Below are 26,805 nucleotides of genomic sequence, written 5' to 3' on the forward strand. Positions count from 1 at the left end.
GGGAGGAGGCAGGAGGGTTATTGTGCCCAGGGAGGCACTTTCTTGCAGGTGGGGGTGCTGATGGAGGGCAACCCAGGCAGCAGCACCCTTTAATTCAAACGATCCTTCTTAGCCCAAAAGCTGATATACTGATTCCCTCTAGGAATATGCCACCCATCTGGAAAGGACCATTATAAATGCTTTTCAATGTGCCGGGACGGTGGCTGACGTGGTCCTGGTGGCAGCAACTGTGCGAAAGTGACTGTCTGAACCCAGAAATAAAGATTTGGAACAGCATGATCTCATTTCTTTGCTAGGAAGTGATTTCTGATGTGGAAATGTTGGGGTTCAGAGCTGATGGCCAAGAAAGAATTCTTCAGATGTCTTTGGTGCAAAAAGGTGGTTTTATTAAAGCACAGGAACAGGACTCGGGCAGAAAGCTACATTGGGGTTGTGACAGGTGATGATTATACACACAATGTTTCCAGGGCCCTGAGGGGCTAGCCGCTGTTAGAAACCATGTTACATTTATTACTGTTTAGTAAAATCTCAGTCATGAGACCCTTCAGATGTTATCAGTAGGCGTATGCTTGGAGTATGACTGCCAACATATACGTTGGGGGCTAGGGATAAAGAAAATTTCCATAGGAATTTCTAAATGCTTACAGTAGCCTCACAGGATCCTTGAGGTTGGGATAATGTTAAGATTGCCTTGTGACTTTAGCAAAGTGTCAACATCAAGGCAGCTGAGTGCCTAGTGGAAGGTCACTGCCTGTTTCAAGGACTTGTCAATGGGCTTTAGACAGTAAGGAAATTTAATTTTTTTCTCTTGCCTTTGTTTCCCACATCAATTTTCACTTCACTTGCAATTACAGGGACAGTGTCTGAATTGAGAGTACAGACTATTTATGGTAAAGGAGGAAGAAGAGGAGAGGGAGGGTGAGTGGAGGAAGAGGAGGAAGGAGGGAAGGAGAAAGGAAGGGAGGATGGGAAGAAAAAAGGAAGGAAAGGAAGAAAAAAAAAGAAACATGAATAGTTTAAACTACTGAAAGCTATTGATATAGTTCTGTAGTTCACAGATATACTCAAAAATGGTTCTGGGGGACATACCTTTGACAGGTGAAAGATGGCAGCAAAAACTGAGCTGGAAACACTGGTAAGTCTGAGAGGTAAGAAAATGAAGCTGAGCACACAGTGGGGCTGAGACACTGAATATAACAGGGTTTAGTCTCCAAAATGTAATTTCTTTCCAATCTTGAAAACTCTGATTATCTACTCTGAGGGAGAATGAAAACATTTAGAAAGATGAACAAGGATACTGTAATACCATGCTTATTCACAGCTCTAACAAACATTCGATAAACACCTACTGCATTTCAACCCCTATCTCTTAAGTACATGGAACAAATTTGAAAACAAGAGACAAAGACCTCAGCCATCAAGAAGCTTACACTCTACAGTATTCATGAAAGATGGGAAGAAATATGAAATATGAAAAAAAAAACCACTGAATTATGTACAATGTTGGAATGTGTTAGGCACAATAGAAAAAGAAGATGAGGGTGCAGAGAAATGGGTCATGAGATGTAGTATTATACAGCTGAGGGAGGCTGATTTGGGCCCAGGTCTTACTTTATAAAGGCGACTTAGTGACAGCATGGACAGGTCAATGACATTGAGAGAAAAGTTTAATGTTATTCACTGTGTCCCTAGAAATGAGAGGCACAGCATACCACGAAAGGTCACAGAAGGAACGCTGGGATTTGTTTAGGAGGCAGAAGCAGGAGCCAAGGAAAGGCCTAACCCAGAGCCTTTGTTGTGTTTTCCATGGGAAAGGCAGGGCAGGGCAGAGCAAACAGCTGAGAATTGGCTACTTTGAACAATTCCAGTGGACTTCAGGTTATAGGGGTGATCTCTAGTTGCCTGATACCTGGCCCTGGGATGATTTAGGGCATGCAATTTTCTTCAGGAAACACTTAAATGAGTCAACATTCCTAGGTAATGGAGTCCCCCATTCAAGGTAAGCCACTGGGTGCTTTTATAAACCCTGAGCCCATGAAAAATATAAACACAGTTAAACTTCTTAAAGAGAGTGTGCACATTTTCAATTAGAGGACGATGGGCTAATGAAGAAAAAGAACAGCTCTTTTTTTGAGGCACAATAATTCTCTTGAATTTACTAGAGGCCAGAAAGGTATCATCATTTATCATACATAACAAACATGTTGCTTAAATATATTGGACTAAAATGATTATTTAGGAGTGCCTGGGTGGCTCGGTTGGTTAAACGTCTGACTCTTGATTTCAGCTCAGGTCATGATCTCACAGTTTGGTTGGTAAGATCAAACCCCATGTAGGGCTCTGCACTGACAGTGTGGAGCCTGCTTGGAATTCTCTCTCTCTCTCTCTCTCTCTCTCTCTCTCTCTGCCTGTCTCCTCCTCACTCTCTCTCCCTGTCTCTCAAAATAAACTTTAAAAGGGGCGCCTGGGTGGCGCAGTCGGTTAAGCCTCCGACTTCAGCCAGGTCACGATCTCGCGGTCCAGGAGTTCGAGCCCCGCGTCGGGCTCTGGGCTGATGGCTCAGAGCCTGGAGCCTGTTTCCGATTCTGTGTCTCCCTCTCTCTCTGCCCCTCCCCCGTTCATGCTCGAGTCTCTCTCTGTCCCAAAAATAAATAAACGTTGAAAAAAAAAATTTTTTTTTTAAAAATAAACTTTAAAAAATTGTATTTATATAATTTAAGTACAGGTTTTATTTTTACATACATTAAACTGTATTTTACATGAGGCACTCTCAAAAATACAACAAATAAAATTAATTTTAATACAATTTTAGTTATAGACATCATAGAAATGCAGAATTGTACATTTACCCACATATACTTTTTAATTACCAAGTATTATGTTTATGAAGTTAGTCATCATAAAAGTCAAGTGATTAAAGATGTAAAATAAAAGTGAAATGAAATGAAACTCTTTGAAAGTTTCTTTTAAGTACCAACAACTGACAAAATTTTCTAAAAATTAATTTTATTTCACAAAAAATAATAATATTCTAGGTCTATTAAAGAAAACCAGGGGCACCTAGGTGGCTCAGTCAGTTGAGCATCTGACTTTGGCTCAGGTCACAATCTCAGTGTTTGTGAGTCCAAGCCCTGCATCAGGCTCTGTGCTGATAGCTCAGAGCCTGGAGCCTGCTTCGGATTCTGTGTCTCCCTCTCTCTCTGCCTTTCTCCCACTCATGCTCTGTCTGTCTCTCTCTCTCTGTCCAAATTAAATAAACATTAAAAAATTAAAGAAAACCAGAGCTGAACAGTAGTTAAAGCAGTATAAGCAGATTTTAATAAGGAACGATTGTAATGGGGGGGAAAGAGACCTCAGTATAGAAAGTAGCTCAATTCCAAATACAGCATGAACAACTAGGGGTTCATAGCCAATAAGCAGTGTGGGAGTCAGTGGATGGAAAGGTACTAAGGGGAAACTTCATGGGTAAGGGGGATTCTTGCTGAAAGCAGGCCATGGTGATCAGTACCAACTGGGGGATGGTGGGATGAGCAATTTGATGAGATATTCAAGGAGCTATTAAGCAGAGGTGGATTCTGCCTACATCAACTTAATTGGATTCTTGCTACAATTGGGCAATGCAAAGATGGGCACAGAAGTCCAAACGTTGAGGTCTAGTTGGGAATAGGATTCTGAGGAGCCTACTAAAGTTTGGTCAAGGAGAAACTCGTTGTCAGCTCTGACCCCTAAATATTGCTGAATTGGAAATGCACTATTTTATCACTTATTTATTTAAGAGAAAAAATATACTGTAAACTAAGGTAAAAGAGTGCTAAACAATAATTTGTGGTAAATTATTTTAATTACATTATTTTTATTTATTTTTATTTTTTTACTTCTTAAAAATTTTAATGTTTATTTATTTTTGAGAGAGAGAGACAAGTGCAAGCGGGGAGAGGCAGAGAGAGAATCCAAAGCAGGCCCCAGGCTCTGAGTTGTTAGCACAGAGCCCGACATGGGGTTCGAACTCACAGACTGTGAGATCATGACCTGAGCTGAAGTTAACTGTGGAGAATAAGCATAGAAATCCCCGGGCTTACACCAATGGGTTAACAAGGCATAAAGAAATACAAAGCCATAGAATGCTCACACCCAAGTTCGAGTAAAAAAGACTGGCACCCCAGAATATAGAGGGGATGCAAAGGCACCCCAGAATAGAAGGGTGTGCAGAGCCCCCAGAATAGAGAAGGAGGGGCAAAGTCCCAAAATAGGAATGGGTGCAAAGGCTCTCAATACAAAGGTATATAAGGTGAACAAGATTAGGCATGCAAGGCAAAAATGCCCCCCAATTTAGTACCATAGCAGAAAAGCTGCTTTCACAAGAGGAAGGGGCCAAGTTAGGTAAACTGGTGAATTCGGACTATGGACCCCTGTGCTGCAGGCAAAGCAGCCCAGAGCGGAGATGGTTAACAAAAGAAAAGGTGCCTTGTTAACCCTGAGGTTATTCCCCCTATCTGTCTCATCCCCCAGGCTAGCTAAGATAAACAGACACGGTGTCTCATGTCTGCCGTTAACAACCATCTACCCATCTGCCCGGCACCAGGATTTTGTTTTATATTGACCCAAACCCCAAACACTGTATATCTTCAAAACCCCCTTTTCCCTCACATCCCCAAGTTAATGCTCACAGTTTGTCTCTTTGTACATGCCCATCACGTTTGTAAGCCTTCTTATCTTAATAAATACAGGGCAAGGACCCTTATTTGGGGCTCATATCTTTTCCCGGACATTAGCCATCTCTTGCTTTAATCCTGCGTCCCACTCTTTTGCTGGCCAAAAGAGAACTTCAGACTTAGAGTCTACGACAGTTAACCAACTGAGCCACCCAGGCGCCTGATATTATTTTTATTTTTTATCACAATTTTGATTCTTTCAGTGGACAAAAATTCTCAGAGACCCATGATCTTTCCTATGAAAAGTTTTGATCATTGACACCACCTCCAACCCCTGTCAGAAGATACCACCTACCTTCCTCCCTCACCACACTCTGCTAAACCTCATAAACTTCTTTTAATTCCTTTAAGTCCACCTGTGTTGGACCAATGTGGGGTATTCCCAGTCATTTTCTTCTCACTTGAAACACTTTTCGCTCAATATGCTTTGACAATGCAATGAATCTTCTGGATGCCACTTCAAAGTTTGAGTCAACAGAACTAAACACAAAAATCCCCATGTCATTATCAGCATTACCTGATATTCTCCATTGAATAGCATTATATAATTTTATTTTTTTTAAGTTTTTTAAAATTTTATTTTGAGAAAGACAGAGACAGAGTGAGTGAGGGAGGGGCAGAGAGCGAGGGAGAGAGAGAGAATCTCAAGCAGGTTCCGCACTGCCAATGCAGAGCCCGATGTGGGGCTCAAACTCACGAAACCGTGAGATCATGACCTAAGCCAAAAGCAAGAGTCGAATGCTTAACTGACTGAGCCACCCAGGCACCCTACAGTTTTAGAAAGTCATCACTGAGGTATTATTTATTTATTTATTTATTTATTTATTTATTTATTTTAAACTTTTTTTTTTTTAACCTTTATTGATTTTTGAGACAGAGAAAGAGGGCATGAATGGGGGAGGTTCAGAGAGAGAGGGCGACACAGAATCTGAAACAGGCTTCAGGCTCTGAGCTTTCAGCACAGAGACCAACGTGGGGCTCGAACTCACAGACTGTGAGATCATGACCTGAGCCGAAGTCTGGCGCTCAACCGCCTGAGCCACCCAGGCGCCCCTGAGATATTATTTATACCATGTTCATTTTTTGGAAATCTTATAAGCAGTATGAGGCCAGGGTTATTTTTGCTGTTATTCCATACTGAGTCCCTATGTGATAATAGATTATCTGGCATTAAACACGAGCATACAAACACACAAAAAAGTGATTAAATAGGGACGCCTGGGTGGCTCACATCTGACTTTGGCTCACATCATGATCTCACAGTTTGTGGATTTCAGCCCTGTGTCAGGCTCTGTGCTGACAGCCCAGAGCCTGGAGTCTGCTTTGGATTCTGTGTCTCCCCCTCTCTCTGTCCCTCCCCTCTTTGCACTCTGTCTTTCTCTTTATCTCTCTCAAAAATGAATACATTTTTTTTTTAAATCGGCAAAAGAAAAGTGATTAAATAAATGATAGGATGTCCTATAGGGAACTTACTGTTTTAGAGACCATACTTGGAAAAATTATTTTTCTTCCCTAGAAGCAGAGAAAAACTGAGAGGCACGGGTATCACTGCCAAGGAGCATGAAGGGGCTGAAGGTCGGGAAGCCTGAAGATGCCAGGGCAGAGATGTTCATCAGCCAGTGGCTTGGGTTCACAATAAGTGTTACCCACAAAGACAAAATGAAAGAGACAAAACAAAAGGAGATGCATATGCTCACCAGGGCCAGGATGGTGTGCGTGGCTCTGGCCTCGTGGGAAGGTTTGGGGGGAAGTCTGTTGCTGTGAATGTGTTGGACTTGCTGCTTGTGCCTGAGCAGGACAGAGACCATGGAGCCACTAGACCAGGCCATGAGGCCCAAACAAGTGACACCAATGAAGGAGAACATGACTGCATGTAGTAAAACAACAAATTTGTTTGGAATGGGTGAATTACGGTATTCATAAATTTTTTCCACACTCATGTTTTTGTTCTTTCTTGGTCCAGTAACATGCAAAGTAATAAAGATATTCAACAGGAGATGCAGGATCCAGCAGAGGAAACAGCAGAAGCCAAAGCACTTTGGGAATGTAACCTTGAGCTCCAACCACTTGGAGATGTTAGTGTTGAGCTTAATGGCCTGGAAACCACTGAGCAGGCAGGTGGTGCTGAGGGAAACCCCTCTGGCCACTCAGTGAAAATAGAAGACAAGCTTACATCCAGCATCATTCAGAAAAGATTTCAACCCAAATGCTGCCATTGTCTGAGGAACTCCTGTATGAAAAAGAACCAAGTTGTTAGCTAGGACTAGCTGGATGAGAATCAAGTCTGTGGGTCTCAACATGTGCCTAGTGAGTGAAGTAAAGATATAAAGACAAAGAAGCAAGGAGTTTCCAAGGATCCCAACTCCAGTTTGGGTGAGGAAAACAATACCCAGTTTTAAGTTAGAGGAACCATTTCATCAATTTAAAAGGGATACTGGTGGCTGTTTTGATGTGAATCTCAGGAATCTGGAGACTAAAATAGAAAATTTTGTTACTCTCAATACACCAAGAAAACATCTTTAGTCATATAATTTCTCACCTCGATATGAATATATGAACATTTACACATGCCTTTCATATGTGCAAAACAATTTTTTGCAGGACTATTTGAAATTACAAAGATTGAAATCAACCAATGTTAATCAACAGGAGACTGAAGGAATCATAGTGTATGTTCACAATGGGACACTAGGCAGCCATGATGGGTAAAGTTCTCCTGCTGCGTTTCCAGGACACATCATCAGGTAAAAAATAGAAAGTGTCAGAATATTGTGTGCAGTTAGCTTATTTTCCTAATAAAGGGAGTATAACTACAATCCATTTATTTATGTGTATATGACCAAAATTTTAAACTAAAAGAATACATTTACAAGTTCTAAAAATGAGCACCTGCCTGGGTGGCTCAGTCGGTTAAGTGGCCAACTTTGGCTCAGGTCATGATCTCACAGCTCCAAGGCTCGTGGGCTTGAGCCCCACATCGGGCTCTGTGCTGACAGTTCAGAACCTGGAGCCTGCTTCTGATTCTGTATCTTCCTCTCTCTCTTCCCCTCCCCTGCTCATGCTCTGTCTCTGTCTCTGTCTCTCTGTCTCTCTGTCTGTCTCTCTCTCAAAAATAAATAAGCATTAAAAAAAAATTTTTTTTTTTAATGAGCACCTGTAGGTGATAGTGGAGAAAGAGCACAGGACAAAGTATGAAGTCAGACTGCTCTCAATATACCTGGTTTGTGGCTTTGGTGCCACAATTCTTTTTTACATATTTATCTAAATATATATGGTGACAAAAGTATTATAAAAATTCAGGCAAACATAAAAACAAACAAACTATATATGCTCATAAATGCATGCACATACATATACAGTGTATACATAACATTTTATTAAAAGATAATTAGAACTTCCTGAAGAAATGAATGAATCCACATCTGGGGTAGAAGTTACAGAAACTATCTCAGAACTTCCTATTGTAGAAGAAAACAAAAGAGCCACCCCAAACTACTGAGATTATGTAAACAGGATGCCAAGAGTTAACAGGAAGGATTCCCAATGACAAAGTGTGGGATATTTCCAGCTATTACTATTTCCAAATTAAAACAAATATGTTTTTAAAATGCATTTTTATCACTGCTTTAAAAAATAACCTTACAGTTGGAGGATGATAGAAGACCAACACACTGAAAAGGAGAAAATAAAGGGAAAGGAGTAAGATCTTCTTTGCTATCTACACTCTCTTTTTGCAGAAGTTTTAACCTAGTAAAAGAAAAGGGGGACAGAGTGGAACGCCACCTAAATTGAGGCAATATTCATTAATGACTGTGGGACCCCTGAGGCGGCAGGACCTGTCATAATGGATGGGTCCAGAGGGCAATACGGGGCCTCTGAATTTTTGCTGGAGGGAAGACCGGGCAGGTTTGCAGATGAAATGAGTGTGACCCTGGACGGTTTCTGCTGGTTCCTATCATTACCTTCTTCTCTGGGGCAGATGTTTGAAAAGGTCTATATTAAAGTTGGAAAGGATTTGTTGTAATAACTGGCAAATACTAGGTTTGTTGTTTGCTCCAATTTTGTTCTTTCATTGTCTACAGCACCATGCTTTCTTATTTTGCATATTTACCCTGTCACTTTCAGATATGGGTTCATTGAAATCTATTGATCTTACTCTTTCTCTTAGTATTTTTCCTAAGCCAGCACCAACAATTTAAGTGCCTTCATTATGAAGAGAGGAAAGTGAAAAAAAGCAAAGCCAGCCACACAGGTAGAGCTGTAAAGTGAAAAATGCAAGACCCAACCAAGTGGGTTGGTATTTCCGAGCTCTGACCAATTTTTAACTGGTATTACCATATCAACAAACCCAGGCTGGTTTCTGCAATATTCTCAATTTTTATAAAAACAAGCTTTCAATGAAAACACGATATAGGCAAGCAAAACACATCTATTGTTTAAAATTTTTTTAATGTTTATTTATTTTTGAGAGAGAGAGGCAGAGTGTGAACAGGGGAGGCACAGAGAGAGAGATACAGAATCCAATGCAGGCTCCAGGCTCTGAGCTGTCACCACAGAGCCTGATGTGGGGCTCGAACCCATGAACCATTAGATCATGACCTGAGCTGAAGTCGGAGGCTCAACCAACTGAGCCACCCAGGTGCCCCAAAACACATCTATTGTTTAGGAGTAACATCTGGGTTGCCAATCATGGGCCTCAGCAATAAAGATGCAGTGTATTAAGAAGGTACTGCCTCAAGGTTAAGCGTCCGACTTCGGCTCAGATCATGATCTCACAGTTTGTGGTTCAAGCCCCAAGTCAGGCTCTGTGCTGACAGCTCAGAGCCTAGAGCCTGCTTCGGATTCTGTGTCTCCCTCTCTCTCTGCCCCTTTCCCCCTCTTGCTCTGTTTCTCTCTCTCTCTCTCAAAAATAAATAAACATTAAAACTTTAAAAATAAATAAATTAATTAATTAATTAAATAAAAACATATATACCAGTAAAAAACCTAAACGTAACAGGTAAACCATATAGGATGTATATATTTTTTAAAATAATGACTTGTGATAAATATGTATGTAGTAAGCAATCCATATGACAGAAGCCTAGTAATTTAAACTTATTGGAATATGTGAAAATGTACAATTTATATAAGATGAAAGGCATGATTAAATTAAAATATAAAGATGAAGAACAAAATAATAGAAAATATTTTACCTAAGAATAATGGAAAGGAGAGGCAATTAATAACATTCTAGATGCCCCCTCTAATCATGAGATATATGATCATATATTTTCTAACACTTAAAGTTATATAAATAAGAATTTCTTATTTTTAACAATTTTTAATGTTTTTTCTTAGAAATTATCATGTAAATGCATAATAAATTTAAAAGGAGATACCATTTATATGCAGAAATATACTCCTGTGCCAAATATTTAATTCACATTCACATCTTCACTTTACATTATTATATTGTAATCTCACATAACCTCACCTAGATAAAGATTAAATGAATTAATTATGGTTTCTCAGTCTAAAAATTTGTATAATGGTATAGGAGTAGGATCTTTCTATATATAAAATATTATTAGGTAAAAATGTTCAGTTCTATTATCCACATTTAATTAGATAGCAATTTTTTATAACCTTCTAAATGTTAGATGTTTCCAGAGAATTAAATTAGGATACATCAAACAAGAGTGGTCTTCAGTTTTGCAATAATATTTGTTATCGGGGCGCCTGAGTGGCTCAGTTGATTAAGTGGCCAAGTCTTGATTTCAGCTCAGGTCATGATCTCATGGGTTTGTGAGTTCAAGCCCCACATCGGGCTCTGCGTTGACGGAATGGAAACTGCTTGGGATTATCCCTCTTTCTCTTTCTCCCCCCGCTCCTCTGCTGGCTCATACATGCACGTGCATTTTCTCTCTCTCTCTCTCTCTCTCTCAAAATAAATAAATAAACTTTAACAAATAATATTTGTCAATAATAATATTAATAGGCAATAATTTATCAAATTAAAATTCATTATGTAACTGACATTAAAGTTTGGGAAACACTGGAATCTAAGAAAGTACATGCTAATGAATCAAAGCATTTCTGGAAGTATACACAATAAATGATAACAAATCATAAACCCAGTGACATGTGAGCTTAGGGAAGAGGGAGAGTGAGGAAGAAAAGAACATTTATTTTATGCATATGCATATAAATTTGTTCAAATATTTCTTGGGAAAAAGGTAGTAGGGTTTATAACTCCAGCTGAAAATTTTAGGAAATCACAGGTAAAATTAAATAAAATACACATTTGAAATTAACAAATACAAAGAGAAAGAGATAGGAGGGTTGCCCTTGAATCATAATTATAATAAAGTTTTATTTATAATAAATCATAAAAATGAATTTAATAATAATTAGATATTTCAATTGAGTAGGAGTGAGGAGAACAATGTTTGGGTAAATAATGTAGCACAAATGTTCTATGAATACTCAAGCCACGTGTCCTTTAAGAAACACAGACATTCATGTACAAATAAAACCCCATCTCATTCTTTGAGCAAACTGCTTTCTGTAGAGGCACAATTAGGAACTGTATTGGACACATTTTACTTCCTGGGAAAGTGGCAGGATAATCTTACTAACAGCTCCCCTGACTAGGATCTTTGTGGTTAGAACAGACCAATTTATTATTGCTTGTGAGGTTGAGTTTGAATAATGACTTTTGAAACCACAATGGATTCAAAGCAACTGATAAAGTTCAGGGAAAGTTCTAGTTAAATGTCAGGGTCACATGTAGATTTTAACGCAGTAATATTATCTGATGATTTCTGCTCCCAAATCCCAAAAATTCAGAGGGCTATGACCAAGAAGGCAGAAGACAGACATCAGACAGCCTCCAGACAGGAATGCTGGGTCTCTACTTCTCAGGAACCCTTAGAAAATATCCCTTCTGTATATATTTGTGCCCATTTTCTCTTCCCAGGAAAATAAGATTATATTCACGCACAATATTTCTTAAAATGTTTTCTTAGCAGTATCATTTTTCTCTAAGACTCTCTCTTGATCTAAAAGGAAGTTCTACTTACCAAATGTCATTCCCCACCAAACCAGCAGATTTTAGAGTCCAATCTGGAGCATGTGTGCAAAGGTGGTATCTTATCCGAGATAAAGGTCTGGGACACCATGATCTCATCTCTTTGGAGGGAAGTGATGATCACTTCACCAATAATTGCAGTGACAATGTCTGCATGGAGAGTTGAAATTATCTCTGGGAAAAAAAAGTAAAAGCTACAAATTACTAGGAGCTATTAGTAGTGATTAATTATCTCAGAAAGAAAGAAAAAGCAGGAACAGCCACGGGAAAACAAAGCTAAGTTTTCTGAAAAGTATCAGGTGGAAATGACAGGTGAGATGAGGATGCTCATCTTGTGTGTGTGTGAAGTGACAGAAGGAAGCTTCATTCAAGGCTGGTCTGTGATTCTGGCCAACCTGAGGATGTTACCTCTCAAATATGATTCTTACACTGCCCATATTCTGAAAGAGGAAAAGAAAGAACCATTAAGTAAAAATTACTAAAGTATTAAAAATGAATATGAAGAAAGTGAGGCAAATTTTAAAAAAGATTTTATTTTTAAATAATCTCTACACCCAACATGGGGCTTGAACCCACAATCCCAAGATCAAGAGTCACATGCACTACTGACTGAGCCGGCCAGGCACTCCCAAGGCAACTTTTATTTACTACTTCAATAAACAGATGTTAAGCACCTGAAATGTAGATAATACATTATCCTTGGTGTAAGTGATCTATAGAGGGCAAGAGGAAGGGGGAAGGTAGAAGAGAACTTACCTGTATTGAAACAGGTATTAGATAATAATAATATCTAATATCTAGTATTATCTAATAAATAGTAAACATTCAATATGCTATATGATGACAGGTGCCTTGAAGGGGAGTAAGCTGGAGTTGGGGGATGAGCAGGGAATGAGAGGGTAGAGTAGTAAGGGAGACCTGATGGCAAATGGAAACTTCAGGCAAGACTTGAATAAAGATGAAGTAAGCCATGCAGCATTTTTGAGTATATGACCCAAGCACAGGTATCAGCCAGTATCATTGTGTCGAGCAAAGTCTGGTACTGATGCCTATGGAATGAGATGAATGAGCCACAGGGTTTAAAAGTGCTCAGAGAGAGGGGCGCCTGGGTGGCTCAGTCGTTAAGCGTCTGACTTCAACTCAGGTCATGATCTCATCGTTTGTGAGTTCGAGCCCCACGTCGGGCTCTGGGCTGACAGCTCAGAGCCTGGAGCCTACTTCGGATTCTGTGTCTCCCTCTCTCTGCCCCTCCCCCACTCATGCTCCGTCTCTCTCTGTCTCTCAAAAATGAATAAACGTTAAAAAAAAAAAGGGGGGTCGGAGAGAAACATGGGCTAAAGACCTGTGTAGCTCCTCAAACTCTTGTAAGAATTCTGAATTTTCTCCAATAAAATGAGGAGGGCTTCTGGGATCTTGCTCAAATATGGACATTACCTGATTCATACTTTGAAAGGGTCACGTTGGCTGAAGCGTTGACAACAGACTTGAAAAGAAAAAGCATAGGATCAAGATCAGTTGATGACCGCTGCAGAAATTCAGATAGAGGATGGTGGCTCTTACCAGGCTGAGGGCAGGCATGGCGGTGAAAAGGGGTCAGATTCATGATATGTTTTGAAAGTAGACCCAATCAGATTTCCTGTAGGACTGGTTCTGCAGTATGAGAAAAGGAATGAGTTGAGAACGAGCCCTGGATTTTTAGTCTCAGCAACTGGAAGGAAGGAGTCTCTATCAACCGAGAATGGGACAGCTGCAGTCAGAGCAGAGTGAAAAGCAAGCACACACTGACACCACCAAATGCTGGTGAGGAGGTGGAGCAACGGGCACTCTCATTCATCGCTGGCAGGGAAGCAAAATGGCACAGTCACTTTGAAGACAGTCTGGCAGTTTCCTACAAGACTGACAGGCTTGCCAGGCAATCCAGCAATTGCATTCCTTGGTATATACCCAAATGTGTTGAAAACACATCCACACAAAAACCTGCACACGGATGTATACAGGCAACTTTATTCACAACTGGCAAAACTTGGAAGCAATCAAGATGTCCTTCATTAGGTGTATGGATAAATAAACTGTGCTCTGTCCAGACAATGGAATATAATTCAGCACCTAGAACGAGAGAGAGAGTGAGCACTGTCAAGCCATGAAAAGGCAGTGGAGGATACTTAAACACATATTACTAAGTCAAAGAGGCCATTCTGAAAAGGCTACAAACTGTATAACATTCTGAAAAGGCAAAACTATGGAGACAATAAAAATATCAGTAGTTGCCAGAGGTTAGGCAGGAGGGAGGGACGATTAGGTGGAGAATTTTTAGGGCAGTAAACCGAAATTTTAGGGGAGTGAAACTAATTTGTATAACTATAATGGTGGACACATGTCATTATACATTTATCCAAACCCATAAAATGTACAAGAGTAAACCTTAATGTAAATCATGGTCTTTGGGTGATAACATGTCTTTGTAGGTTCATCAATCATAACAACTGCACCACTGTAGTGCTGGAGGTTAATAATGAGGCAGACTATGTGTATGTGAGGGCATGGGATATATGGGAAATCTCTGTAGTTTCCTGTTAATTTGGCTATGAAGCTAAAACTACTCTTTAAAAAATAGTTTATTTAAAAAAAAAATTTTAAAGAGAGTTCAGAGAAGTTTAAGTGTGGAGTCTGTCATGTCTACCAGATGTCCAGAAATAGGTTGCAAATAGATTATTAGATAGCTGATCGCTGGATTTTTCAATGGAGATACACACTTTAAAGTTTTGAGCTTATCATATTATTTATAATCATGCCATTGCATAAGATCACCAAAAAGTATATACAGATTAAGAGATGACTGTTACTTGGACCCTCATTCATTACAATACTAAGAGAATATATATTTTTTTCTTCTTGAGCCAGCATATTCAGTTAAGAATACAAAACAACAGGGGCATCTGGGTGGCTCAGTTGGTTGAGCATCCAATTTCGACTTGGGTCATGATCTCGCGGTCCGTGAGTTCGAGCCCTGCATCAGGCTCTGTGCTGACAGCTCAGAGCCTGGAGACTGCTTCAGATCCTGTGTCTCCTTCTCTCTCTGGCCCTCCCTGCTCATGCTCATGCTCTCTCTCTCTCTCTCTCTCTCTCTCTTTCAAAAATAAACATTATTAAAAAAAATAAAAAAGAATACAGAACAACAACAAAAACCCCGTGGTGCCAAAAGCTGCTGAAAAAAACTTTAAGGAAAAATTTAAATGTCATTAATGTGTTCATAAGTTCATTGATGATGATGAAGCTGTGAAGACAAACTTTCATACAAATGAGTAGGAAACACATAGGAGTTGAAATAACAAAAAACAAAAAGAGAAAGTGCTTGTGAAAATTTAGCCATAGAGAGTGAGGGAGAGCAAAGCTAGGTAAGAAAATGTACTAGATCAGAGTGAAGGGTAGTTATTTTATGAAGTACACAGACTTACTGATTTTTGTACTTTTGTACTTTTTGTAAAGGCGATTAAGAGACTGAAGATCAGTGAGGGGTGGGTTTGTCAGTCAAGAGATCTGATAGACCAAGAACAAAAGCCCTTAAAAGTTAAGACATGGGGAGGTCATCTTTAAGTGTCAATAATCAAGGAATTGACCCTACATTGAAGGGAGGCATCATTTCCGTTTCAACACAGGGAGCCCAAAAGAGAATTGGTTTAGATTTACGAGGCAGAAGATGTTGTCAAATGATACCAAATGATTTTTTTTTATGTTTATTTATTTTAGAGACAGAGAGAGACCACAGGTGGGGGAGAGGCAGAGAGAGAGGGAGACACAGAATCCAAAGCAGGCTCCAGGCTCTGAGTTGTCAGCACAAAGCCCAACGCGGGGCTCAAACTCATGAACCCCGAGATCATGACCTGAGCCAAGTCGGACGTTTGACCGACTGAGCCACCTAGGTGCCCCCCAAATAATGATTTTCTATTCTCTGTATAAAGGTGGCAGAATATTAACATAGACAAAAGTAATCCTGGAAGAACGTTACAAAGTTAAAAATTGATTTATTTGGCATTCTTGAGATTTTCATGAATATATTGAGCTAGGAACACCAAGGTGGACAGGCAAGTTAACGGGAGAGGGAAAGGAGCTGCTGGAAGAGAGGACAGCTGGAGGATTAGGGTAAGGTCCTGATCAGGCTTTGGGAAGCTTTTAAGTGACAGATCATAACATCAGCTCTTTGAGTAGACTGACCTCTTTACAGGTAATTATTAGGACAATGCAGGATAGAACAGAGGTCCTGGATTATCTGGATTCCCCAACTCAGGGATGAGAGGTTTGAAGGTAGTGGCAACAAGCCTAGTAAGTAATCAAAATATAGTCTTTTTTAGCTGATGGCAACGGTGGAATGTTAGAGCATTGATTGCTGTGGTGTAGGGAGTTACAAGGCTCTAAATGGTAGAGAACGTGTTTGTGACCCCAGATGGTGGATCTGGCTTTCCCCTCTATCTGTGGCCAGCGTATGCTCTGTGATATAAATGGCTGCCATGTGCCACTGGGCCAACGGTCATTGGGATAGGGGGCAAGTATGCTTCCCTAATTGTTTGGATCTGTGGTTTCGCTGTAAGGAAAGTTCCCATTGGAACCCTAAATAGGAACCAGGTACTCTGCTACAAATAGCCTATGACGCACCCTGAAGATGCTACTGAGTCCACACAACTGAAGTGGGGTTAGTGACAAAGCAAAAATAAGATTTCAAGGAGCCCTTAGCATCTGGATGTTACCTTAAAGATTGCAGATTTGGGGTAAAAAACCAGTAACAAAACACCTTAGACTCCTAGCTTAGCTTTGTAATATGTGTTCTCCTTAAAACAAAAGAGAACTAGTGAGGCTGTTTCTGATATGGTGTCTGAGCAAATGGAACACGGAGAATGCAAAGTTTCTCTGGGCTGATAAAAATGTAGGTGGACGTTGTGTAATTAGGAAGTCACTATCAATGGTCTCAATCAAATTTCCATGCAGAGATAAGCCTTAAGTTGAACTCTAAGCTTAATGGTAATTATTGATGAGAACTTTTAAAACAGGTTTTTTAATACTCATATATCTCAGTGATTTCAGTCAGAGAAAGATTAAGCACTCTGTATTTTCCTAATTCATTAAGAAAAATGTTTATGTTTTATTCTTGAGAGAGAGAGAGAGATCGATCAAGATAGAGTACAAATGGGAAGGGCAGAGAGAGAGGGAGACACAGAATCCAAGAAGCTGGTTCCAGGCTCTGACGTGGGGCTCGAACCTGTGAACCACAAGATCATGACCTGAGCCAAAGTCGGATGCATAACTGACTGAGCCACCCAGGTGTCCCTTTCTAATTCATTTTAGAGAATCGGGCCTTAATGTCAGGTTCAAGCATAATTCAAACACTGCTGATTTCTATCACTATGACTTGGCGAAATTATGACGTCCTAGCCTTTTCACTTCCAAAAGCATTGTTGGTTGTCACAACTGTGCCCTCTTCAGGGCAATCTTTGGTCCTACAAAAAATCCTGGCACTCAGGTCACAAATTAGGACCACAGACCTTTCTTAGAAGGCCTTATGCAGTATCTGGCTTTTTCTGATAGCAAATGTGTCATTCTAACACCAACTGGGTGTTCAATTCAATTCAATTCTGACACTTATCCCCACTCGATCCTACAGTTAAGGACTCCATCCCACAACTGTCTCTTCAGATGGCAGCCACAAATGGGGTCCCAGGTTAACCCCACTTCTGCCAGTCTGACTACAAATTTAGTGTTGCCTTGAGTCCCCACTCAGGTTTGATAATTTGCTAGAATAACTCACAGTACTCAGGAAAATGCTATATTTACTATTAGTCTACTATAAAGGACACACGTTAACAACCAGATAAAGAAGTACACAGGGTGAATTCCATAAGAACCCCAAGCACAAGAACCTCTATCCCAGTGGAATCAGTGTGCACTCCCCTCCTGGCTGGATAGTGTGAAACCTTATTGTCTAGAGGTTTTTAACAAGGTGTCATTATATAGGCATGGTTGACTAAATCATTGGCAATTGGTGGATGAACTCAATCTCTCACTCCTTCCCCTCCCCAGATGTCAAAGGTACGGCTTAAAATTCAAACCTTCTCATGTCTGGTGACCAGCCCCAATCCTGAAGTTCCTTTATTGGCCTCCATCTTGAGTCATTTCACTATCATACAAAAGACAGTCTTATCACTCAGGAAATCCCAAGGGTTTTAGAATCTCTGTGCTAGGAAGTAGGGACAAACACCAAATATTTATTATTATGTTTGTTTTTAAACCAGACAGGAAGGCAGATAAGGTAAAAACTATAGTGAATGGGTAGTCTGTGATGTCATACTGTCCTCATGATGTCTCAAGAAAGCTGTCCACCTCTCCACAATGGCAGAGCCCAATTCTGTTTTCAACCCACCCCACACAATAAACAAAAATCTTAAGATTAAAGGTCACTTAATAAGACTTTTATTATTGCACAAACCAGAGCAAATGTGAGACACACAGGTCCCAGATCAGTGAGTTGGAGGCTGGAAAACCTATAAAAAATATTGCATGAGACCAATTAACACCATGAAGGCAAAACTTTACAAACTCAGCAGTTCCTAGACTGGATCCTTTCAGCAAAAAGTGGGTCAGGTCCCTGCCATACTAGTCAGAAGAAAGCGAATGAGAACCCCCAGGGGATCAGATTATGATTTTCACTAGAGGATGGGAGACAGAGTGCAAACATCTGTCTTCCCTAAGCATGCTGAGGAGACACGCGTGCCGTAAGGACCTGCCAGGTGTCAGAGGCAAAATGACTTCTACTACCACCTGGCAGTGACATAATTCTGGCAAGGTCTGCGCAGGTCAGAATATGAAATGCAGCTCCTGAAAACTTCTCACAACTGGAATACACAGCAGATGGCTCTGCACAGATGCTCTCTAGTGTTGTTACGCTGAACAAAGAGCACGTTCGCTGAAGGTTTAAGGCCACCATCTTAAGTGGAATTTCTTTCTCATGCTCAATGAGTTTAGATCTTTGGCTGAACATTTTTGCACATTTGCTGATTCATAAAACTAACGTGGGTCGTGAAGTTTTGGTGTTAAACCAGAGCAGACTGTTTAATGAACTTTCTTGTGCTGGCTGCACTCCTGAGGCCTTTATCTAGTGTGAAGTTTATGGTGTTGAATGAGGCTGTAGTTTTGGCTAAAGGATTTTCCACATTCGTTGCACTCATAAGGCCTTTCTCCAGTGTGAATTCTCCAATGTAGAATAAGCCTGAAGCTTTGGCCAAAGGACTTCCCACATTCACTACATTCATAAGGCCTTATTCCCGTGTGAACTCTCCGATGCTGAACGCAAATGGAGCTTTGTCTAAGCCTTTCCCACATTCATTGTACTCATATGGCCTTTCTCCAGTGTGAACTCTCTGGTGTTGATGAGGACAGAGCTTTGGCTAAAGGACTTTCCACATTCATCACATTCATAAGGCTTTGCTCCAGTGTGAATTCTCCGATGTTGAACAAGGCCAGAGCTTTGTCTAAAATATTTGCCACATTCAGCACACTCATAAGGCCTTGCTCCGGTGTGAATTCTCTCGTGCCGAACAAGTTTGGATTTGCACCCAAAAGCTTTCCCACATTCACTACACACATAAGGCCTTTCTCCAGTGTGAGTACGGTGGTGCTGAACAAGTTTATACTTAAACCTGAAGGCCTTTCCACATTCACTGCACTCAAAAGGCTTTACTCCAGCATGGACTATCTTATGCTGAACAAACGTATGCTTGTAGCTGAAGGTTTTCCCACAGTCACTGCACTTAAACAGTCCTTCTCCAGTGTGAATTCTCTGATGCTGAACAAGGGTACGTTTACGACAGAAGGCTTTTCCACATTCGCCACATCTGTAAGAACTTTTTCCACTGCGAAAGACTTCCTCACACTTAGTACTGCTGTGTATACTCACAGCACTGGCCACACTGGCCAGGAAGTCCTTTTCAACCTCCCCACAGGTGAAAGGCTTCCCTAATGAATGGCCTCTATAGGTCTTCGCAAAGGAAGCCCTGTCCACGTCCTTGCTATAGGGCTTTTTCCCACCGTGCTCATTCTGGTGTTGGCGAAGATCTGCACTGAAACAGAATCGTTTCCCACGTGCCACACGTGTGTAGGATTTCTGCCTGGTATGTGTTCCCTGAAGCTCAGCCAGGTACAAAATATCCTTCATGACAGGAACACACATCTCACAGAGATGAAGCTTCTGGGTGGATAGATTTGGCCCCGAAGTCCTGCTTGGTGGTGTTCTTCCCAGAGAAACATTCTGTCCAGAAGGGGCCTCTTCATTGTCTATCCCACAAAAATAATCTGAAAACAGAGAAATGCTAGTCAAGTACACGTGGGGACGGGTGGCAGCCACGTTACAAACATGTGCCTGACACACCCAGGAATGAATGCGTGAGGCTGTTTTCAGGATGAGGGAGCTGGGAGGCAAGGTGAGGAAGGGGCTGTTTTGCAGTACTGGACTCTAAAAGGTCGCGGAAGTAGGGAGGCCTCGCAAGGCGGAACGAGGAGGAATGGGATGTAGCACAGTGGAGAGAGGCAGTCGGGGTTTCCGACTTGCTCCTCTGAGGACGACCCCCAGGAGGGCTGTTGCTCACACGTGAGTGTTGTGAAGAAGCTCTGGTCCAGGAACAGAAAAGTCAGATTGCTAGTGAGTAGCTGGTGTTCAAGGACATTTGAGGATACGCGCTCACCATCCGTTACGCACGAGCCAATGCCGGGGGCCCTGCAGAGGCAGCAGTGGAAAGGAGCAGGCAGCAGACAGATGCCAGGAAGTTGGGAGCGGCTAGGGGCCAGAAGTCAGTAAAAAGGACAAACTGGCCAAGCGGCAAGAACAGGGAAGAAAAGGTGGAAATGAGGTGTGGCCAGTGGAAATGGCACCAAAACACTGGTTTGAACAGATTGCTGGTATGATGTGAACACGGTCCCGATGTCATGTCTTCCCTCAGCTGCCACTCAGCAGGGCCAGGCCCCCTCCAGCCCCTTGTCCCATGGCGGGAGTGGTATCTATTCTGTGAAGCAGCCAGAACTCTCCCCGACACCCCTAACGGAGCAACTACACAGGACTAGGATAACCAAGTCCTAAGGGAAAGACAGGACAGGTAAGTGGCCTGTACCAGCCCAGCTTATGACATGACAAAGCAAAGAAAACTGAACGTTACAAAAAGAACCTCAGACAAAGGTCTCACAGAACAGCTCATCGTGCATGTAAGCGGTGTCCGTGTCAGTGACGGCAATTCCTGGCACGTGCAGGCGTGCAGGACTGTCAGAGGGAGCAAAACCTGAGGTAAGTAGGTACCAGGGATCTGCAGAAGCCACGCAGCTAGGGAGGGGGCAAGCCAGGTGGGGTCCATTCAGCTGATGGCCAAGACTGCCTAGGATTCCCTAGAACCCTTTCCTACCAGGAAAGGCAGCGGGTACTGGGGTAGCAGGGAGAGAAGACGGCAGTACCGCCCAGTCATAGCAACAACAGCACCTACCCAGGAGACTAGGAAGGACGCGGGGCCATGGTCTGGATGTAAAGACACAGCGGCCCCTCGGGAAAAGCAGAAAGGCAAAGTCACTACCCAGGTCACTGGTGGGTGTGAGGGCCTTACCCAGGGAGGTTATAAGTGCCAACTTCTCCAGCATCACATTGTGGTACAGGCGTCTCCGAACCTCATCAAGGAGACCCCATTCCTCCCAGGAGAATACACGGCCACGTCCTCCAAAGTCACACTGTCCTGTCATGTTGGGGACAGATGAAACCACAGCCTCCTGAGGACCCACAATCCAAACCCACACATCTACCCCATGCCCATCCTCTTCCCAAGCTCCCCACCTCAGCAGAGAAACCCGGTTCTGCTGGTTCTACTCTTTCTTCGTGGTTCTATTAACCAAATGCCCAGCCCTCAACAAGTGCAGGCAGGTAGGCAGAGAGACACCATCTACACTCGGGAATATGCCCGAGGATTCCAGGACCGCATCTCTCCCTGCCATGCGATTCCCTGGAGTCCTCTGTTATCATGACTCACAATAAAATTTGGGGTCACCCATCACCCCTAAGTTTCCAGTACCAGGGCCCAGGACCATCAATTCATATCCCTCTCTCCACATGCACCCCTCTCACGCCTTCGACCACCAACTCCCTGCCCCACACCATATGCATCTCTCTCTCTGGACTTGCGCCAGGTTACCTGGTACGTGGCATCCAGAAAGAACTGGGCAGATCCAAATAGGATCCAGTACTACCCCAGACCTCTGATGAATCCCAACACCAGGGGTAGCCCTGGACGCTGCTTTGAAGGCCTCTCCACCTGTCTCCAGTCCTTGCTTCGTCAGTCACATAGCACCACATGTGAATTTCAGATACCCGTGACCCTCTCCCACTTCTTTTTTTTTTTTTTTTTTTTTCAACGTTTATTTATTTTTGGGACAGAGAGAGACAGAGCATGAACGGGGGAGGGGCAGAGAGAGAGGGAGACACAGAATCGGAAACAGGCTCCAGGCTCCGAGCCGTCAGCCCAGAGCCTGACGCGGGGCTCGAACTCCGGGACCGCGAGATCGTGACCTGGCTGAAGTCGGACGCTTAACCGACTGCGCCACCCAGGCGCCCCGACCCTCTCCCACTTCTGTGCTGCACTTGCTGTCCCCTCAGCAGCCACAACCATGTTCCTTCCACCTACTCTCCTTCAAAGCCCAGCCATCCCGATACCAGGCATACTAATTCTCACAGACGACCACATTTGCCCCAGACATTACCCACCAGCAAAACCCCCAGAACCCACCAAAGCTTACCACAAAGTCATAGTAAACCCATCTTATCTCAATTAATCCGACGCCTCCAAATCTGTCTCCGGTCCGCTCTTCCCTCGGAAGTCTTGGTCACCTGCCAAGACCATCCTCCCCACATACTCCCTTCATGGCCACTTCTCTCCTACATCTGTATTTATGATCCTCCTAACCCCCAACCAGGTACCCAAGCAATAGAGCTAGTCCTCAGAACTCTTAATCTTCTTTCTGACCTGCTGATAACACCACTGCCATGACCTGAATTCCATCTTCTAAGTATCATCCATGGCCTGGTACACATGCTAGCCACCCCTTTGCGTGTCTCCATCCTAAGCCCCACCCCAGATTTCCAGACCTGTGTCCAGCTGCCCACTCGATGCCACAGTCGTCTGTTCTCTGAGCTCCTGCCACCCCCCAGTGAAAACCACTACCACGGATTTTCCAGTCTCAGCTGATAGAATTTCCACCCTTCTTGCTGCTCAGACCAACACTCTAGTGTCATCTCTCACTCCTTCCTCTCTCTCTCTCTCACCCTCAAAATCAGCCCTTCTTGAAAAATGCATCCAGAATACCAACCACTTCCCCCACCTCCACAGCTACCACTCTGGTCCATGAACACTCACCTGGACTATTCCAGTACCCTCTTCCCTGGTCACCCATCCTCCTCCCTCACCCCCAAAGTCTGTTTTCCACTCTACAACCCGATGGAGCCTGTCTGGACCTGGGTACGATCATCTCCCTCCTCCGCTCCCGATCTCCCATTACATCCATTAGAGTTGCCCAACTTCTCAGGCAGCCATTTCCAAGACTAACTCCAGTCCCCTGCTCTTTGTTCCTAAGAGAAAGAAGACACGCTGTGCCCTGTTCCCACACTAACAAGCACCTGTACGCGCTGGTACCTGTTCCTGGGATAACCTTCTATGCCTCCTTCCATTCCAGAAACAAGAACTCCTGCATACAACCCTCAGCCTGGACTCAGGACGAGTCTAGATCACTTCCTGGCGGTGGGATTTCTCCCAGATCCCCACACCAAAAGGGCTAGCAGAGAGGCAGGTGAAGAGTCCCAGAACACCACAATCCCAAAGTTGATATGGGCAAGATCCAAACCAGCGAGGCCCAGGGACACCCTCCACGAGTGCTACTTCAGCCACGGGGCCCTACAGGCAGAATTAGGCCATAGAGGCCACAGAGGCTGGGGACCACGGTGTATTTCAACCGGCCCGAACCTCCCGTGCATCTTTCCAGCCCTGGAGGCCAGACCTAGAGCTGAAACACTAAAGTCTGAATCTCAGTCCTCAGCGCTCCCCGTTGCCAGTTCTCTGCGCTTGGACCCAACCTCCCAGTGCCTCGCTGTCCTCATCATCCCCATTCCAGTCGGTTCTCCCTGAGCAGCTCCTGGAAAACTTTTAAACCCCTAAATCAGACCGTGTCCCTCTTGTCTTCACAACCATCCATGGGTCCCAGCGCCCCCACCACGCCCCAGCCCGCCAGTTCCCCCGTGACCCCGCCGCACATCCTCCGTTCTCCGAGGGCAGAAGGCGGACCCCACACTCTTGAATCCTCCCGCCTTGGGCCCCCCTGCAGCCCTGCACCGAGAGGCCCCTCCCCTGCAGCCCGCACCCCGTCACGCCGGCACTTAGACGCGGGGTCCCCGCCCGCGAGCGCCTTCCGGGCCCGGACACCGGGACCTGGGCCGCAGGGAGCGAGCAAATGCCCCGCGCTCCGGCTTGGAGGGTCTGTCGGGGGGGGGGAGGGCGGGGAGGGCCCGGGGACAGCGAGTTTACCTCAGCCGGGTCCCTGGGCGCGGCCACTGCCATTGGACTCTGTCCCGGCCCCGCGGTCCCGGGCCCGGCGCGGGGCAGCACAGGCGGCGTCGCCGAGCCACGAACCCCAGTCGGCGCGCCGGGGACGGCGCCTCTTCCCGCCCCTTCCCTGTCGGTCGCCACGGAAAAAACCCAGAAACACCCAAAACGACCGCCACAACCAGGACGCCGGAAGTCCCGCCCGAAGCGCTGTAAGCGCACGGAAGAGCTCTTATCTTGGGCCTTCATTGGCTCAGCCCGCTGCCTCTCGGCGCGGAGCCCTCTGGGTAATGTAGTAGAGGCGCTGGCGAAGATGCTCCGCACCAGAACAGTCCCAGAGGCTTAGGTTCCGCGGGGAATGCGAAGGTCCCGGAGGCTTCCTTAAGGGATTTACGCAGATTTGTGGGGAGTGTTGCCTGCAAGCGATCTCCAAAAGTTCTCAGAAGCATGCTTTCAGACCCCATGAAGCTCAGCAGGCTCCCGAGACTAAAAAGAGTATTTTAGGTGCTACCAAAGGCTGTTACTGATACAAATGCACATATCATTCCATAGTCATTTCGACATAAAAATATGTACATTCGTAGCTGTAAAGTAATCGACATTATCGTATTCTTCTTCATACACATGTAACCTCAAGCATTAGCGTCACTTTTGTGAGTGTCAGTGCATCTGGTCAAGAACAAGAGGAAAAGAGTGGACGGGTTCGTAACAGACAGAAAAGGGATGTGGGGCTGCCCTGAAGAAACTGGGCAGGGTGAAGCTTTGCCTCTAGATCCCACGGAAAACGTCTCTCCCACCTGTATATTGTGATTGTGTCCTATCCAGTGCAGAACAGTGTTTAATCCCAGTGTTTAATCCGTAGAATACTTCTTTCCCCATATTCCAAGATATTCAATTCCTTTAAGGAATCTGCCCTGTGTCTCAAATGGAGAGCGACTAATTTCACACTGGGAGCACGAGTGCAAAGGGGGCCATCTGAACCCCAATATTAAGGGGGTATCTGAATCTCAAGAGGAAGGGAGCACCTGAACTTCATGATCTCATCGCCTTGCTGGGAAATGACGATCATTTCTGCTATTACTGAAGGGAAAGTTCTGCAAGGGTAATTCAGATTATCTCAGAAAGACAGTAGTGAAATAGAAATTACAGAGTTTTAATAATGTTTATGTAGTTCTTTAAAGTTAGTGACAGGAACCATCAGTGAAGGTTGCAAAAATTTCAGACTTTAATGAAATTTAGCAAGTCATTTAAGTCTGAGAAGAGCTAGAATCCATTGAGCATGTGTTTGTGCTGGAACCTTGGTCACTCAGAAGATATCGTCTCCAAAAGGTGATTCTTTTTCATTCATGAGCACATTGAGCTATCGATACCGGCTTGGAGACTTAAAGAGGTCATTGAGAGTAGCCAGAAGAATAAACTAAATTGCTTCTCAGCCTTATGGCTAAGATCAAGTGTAGTATCTGTTCTAATCAGTTTAATATCTGATACGTCCTCTATCGGAGGACAACATATTAAATGAATTTTTGGAGCACGGAGATGGAATAGGAGCTTGCCCTGCCCACTCCACACATTGATCTGGTTAAAAAAAAAAAAAAAAGAATAAACATAAACAGAATTTGAGGGGTCATGTTTACTCACTGCTCTAACAAATGTGTACTGAACACACAAATAAACCACTTAGAACTGTGTGTATTTCTTACAAGAATTATGGCAAATACTTAGTAAGCAATGCCAAAAATAGAATCTAAAAATAATTAGAGAGTATGTAAAAATGTACAATCTGTGTGAGATGAAAGACACAAAAAAATTTTAAATAAAAAAGGTGAATTGAGTCTATAAAAGTTCTGTGAATATTGGTGAATTCTAGACAAACATGCCATTTAAGAACTGCAGTCATTCATGGACAAATCAAGTCCTATCTCATTTCCTTGATCAAAGTACTTACTGTAGAGACAGAATTAGGGACTAAGCTAGGGGTATCTTTCTTTCAGGGACAGTAAGAGGAAAATGCCCACCACACAGTTTTTCTGGCTGGGATTTAAGCAAGTAGAACAGATAAGTTATCACTGATCAAAGGCTGAGAGGGATGAAAACTTTAGAAATCCCAATAAATTCACCAGATCCAAAGCAAGTCCCTAGTTCGGAATATATCAAAGCACTTTTACATCTGGCTATATGTGAGGGTCACACATAGACCAAATCCCATCTGCAATTCCTGGTCATTCTTGCTCTCCAACTCTTGCAACCTTCATATCACTTCTTATTTAACATGACTTCTATTTCTCTAAATAGGAGATGGAAGTTAATTTAACCTTCTTTGCTTTGGCCACAGATATTTACTACAAATGTAATGTCACAGGCCCAATAAAGAGAATCCTGCACCCAGAAATAAAACAGAAAGAAGGTGGAGGTTTTC

At 43.3% G+C, this 26,805-nt stretch overlaps 2 protein-coding genes, 1 non-coding gene and 1 pseudogene across 3 annotated transcripts in view; 1 reads left to right on the forward strand and 3 right to left on the reverse strand.

Annotated features, from left to right (window-relative positions):
- Positions 1–26,805, reverse strand: part of LOC125152410 (zinc finger protein OZF-like) — a 516,059-nt gene that overhangs the window by 136,859 nt on the left and 352,395 nt on the right. The window lies entirely within an intron of this gene.
- LOC125152451 (vomeronasal type-1 receptor 1-like) lies at positions 6,212–7,027 on the reverse strand. Its single transcript, XM_047834399.1, is given in 1 exon segment — positions 6,212–7,027. A coding segment is annotated over 1 exon segment (801 nt). The 5' UTR covers positions 7,013–7,027.
- LOC125152438 (zinc finger protein OZF-like) lies at positions 18,243–24,565 on the reverse strand (annotated as a pseudogene).
- Positions 25,811–25,999, forward strand: LOC125153842 (U2 spliceosomal RNA). The gene has a single exon (XR_007147590.1). It is a non-coding gene; the product is annotated as a U2 spliceosomal RNA (small nuclear RNA).

The sequence above is a fragment of the Prionailurus viverrinus genome, chromosome E2 (assembly GCF_022837055.1).
Source record: "Prionailurus viverrinus isolate Anna chromosome E2, UM_Priviv_1.0, whole genome shotgun sequence".
Classification (NCBI taxonomy): domain Eukaryota; kingdom Metazoa; phylum Chordata; class Mammalia; order Carnivora; family Felidae; genus Prionailurus; species Prionailurus viverrinus.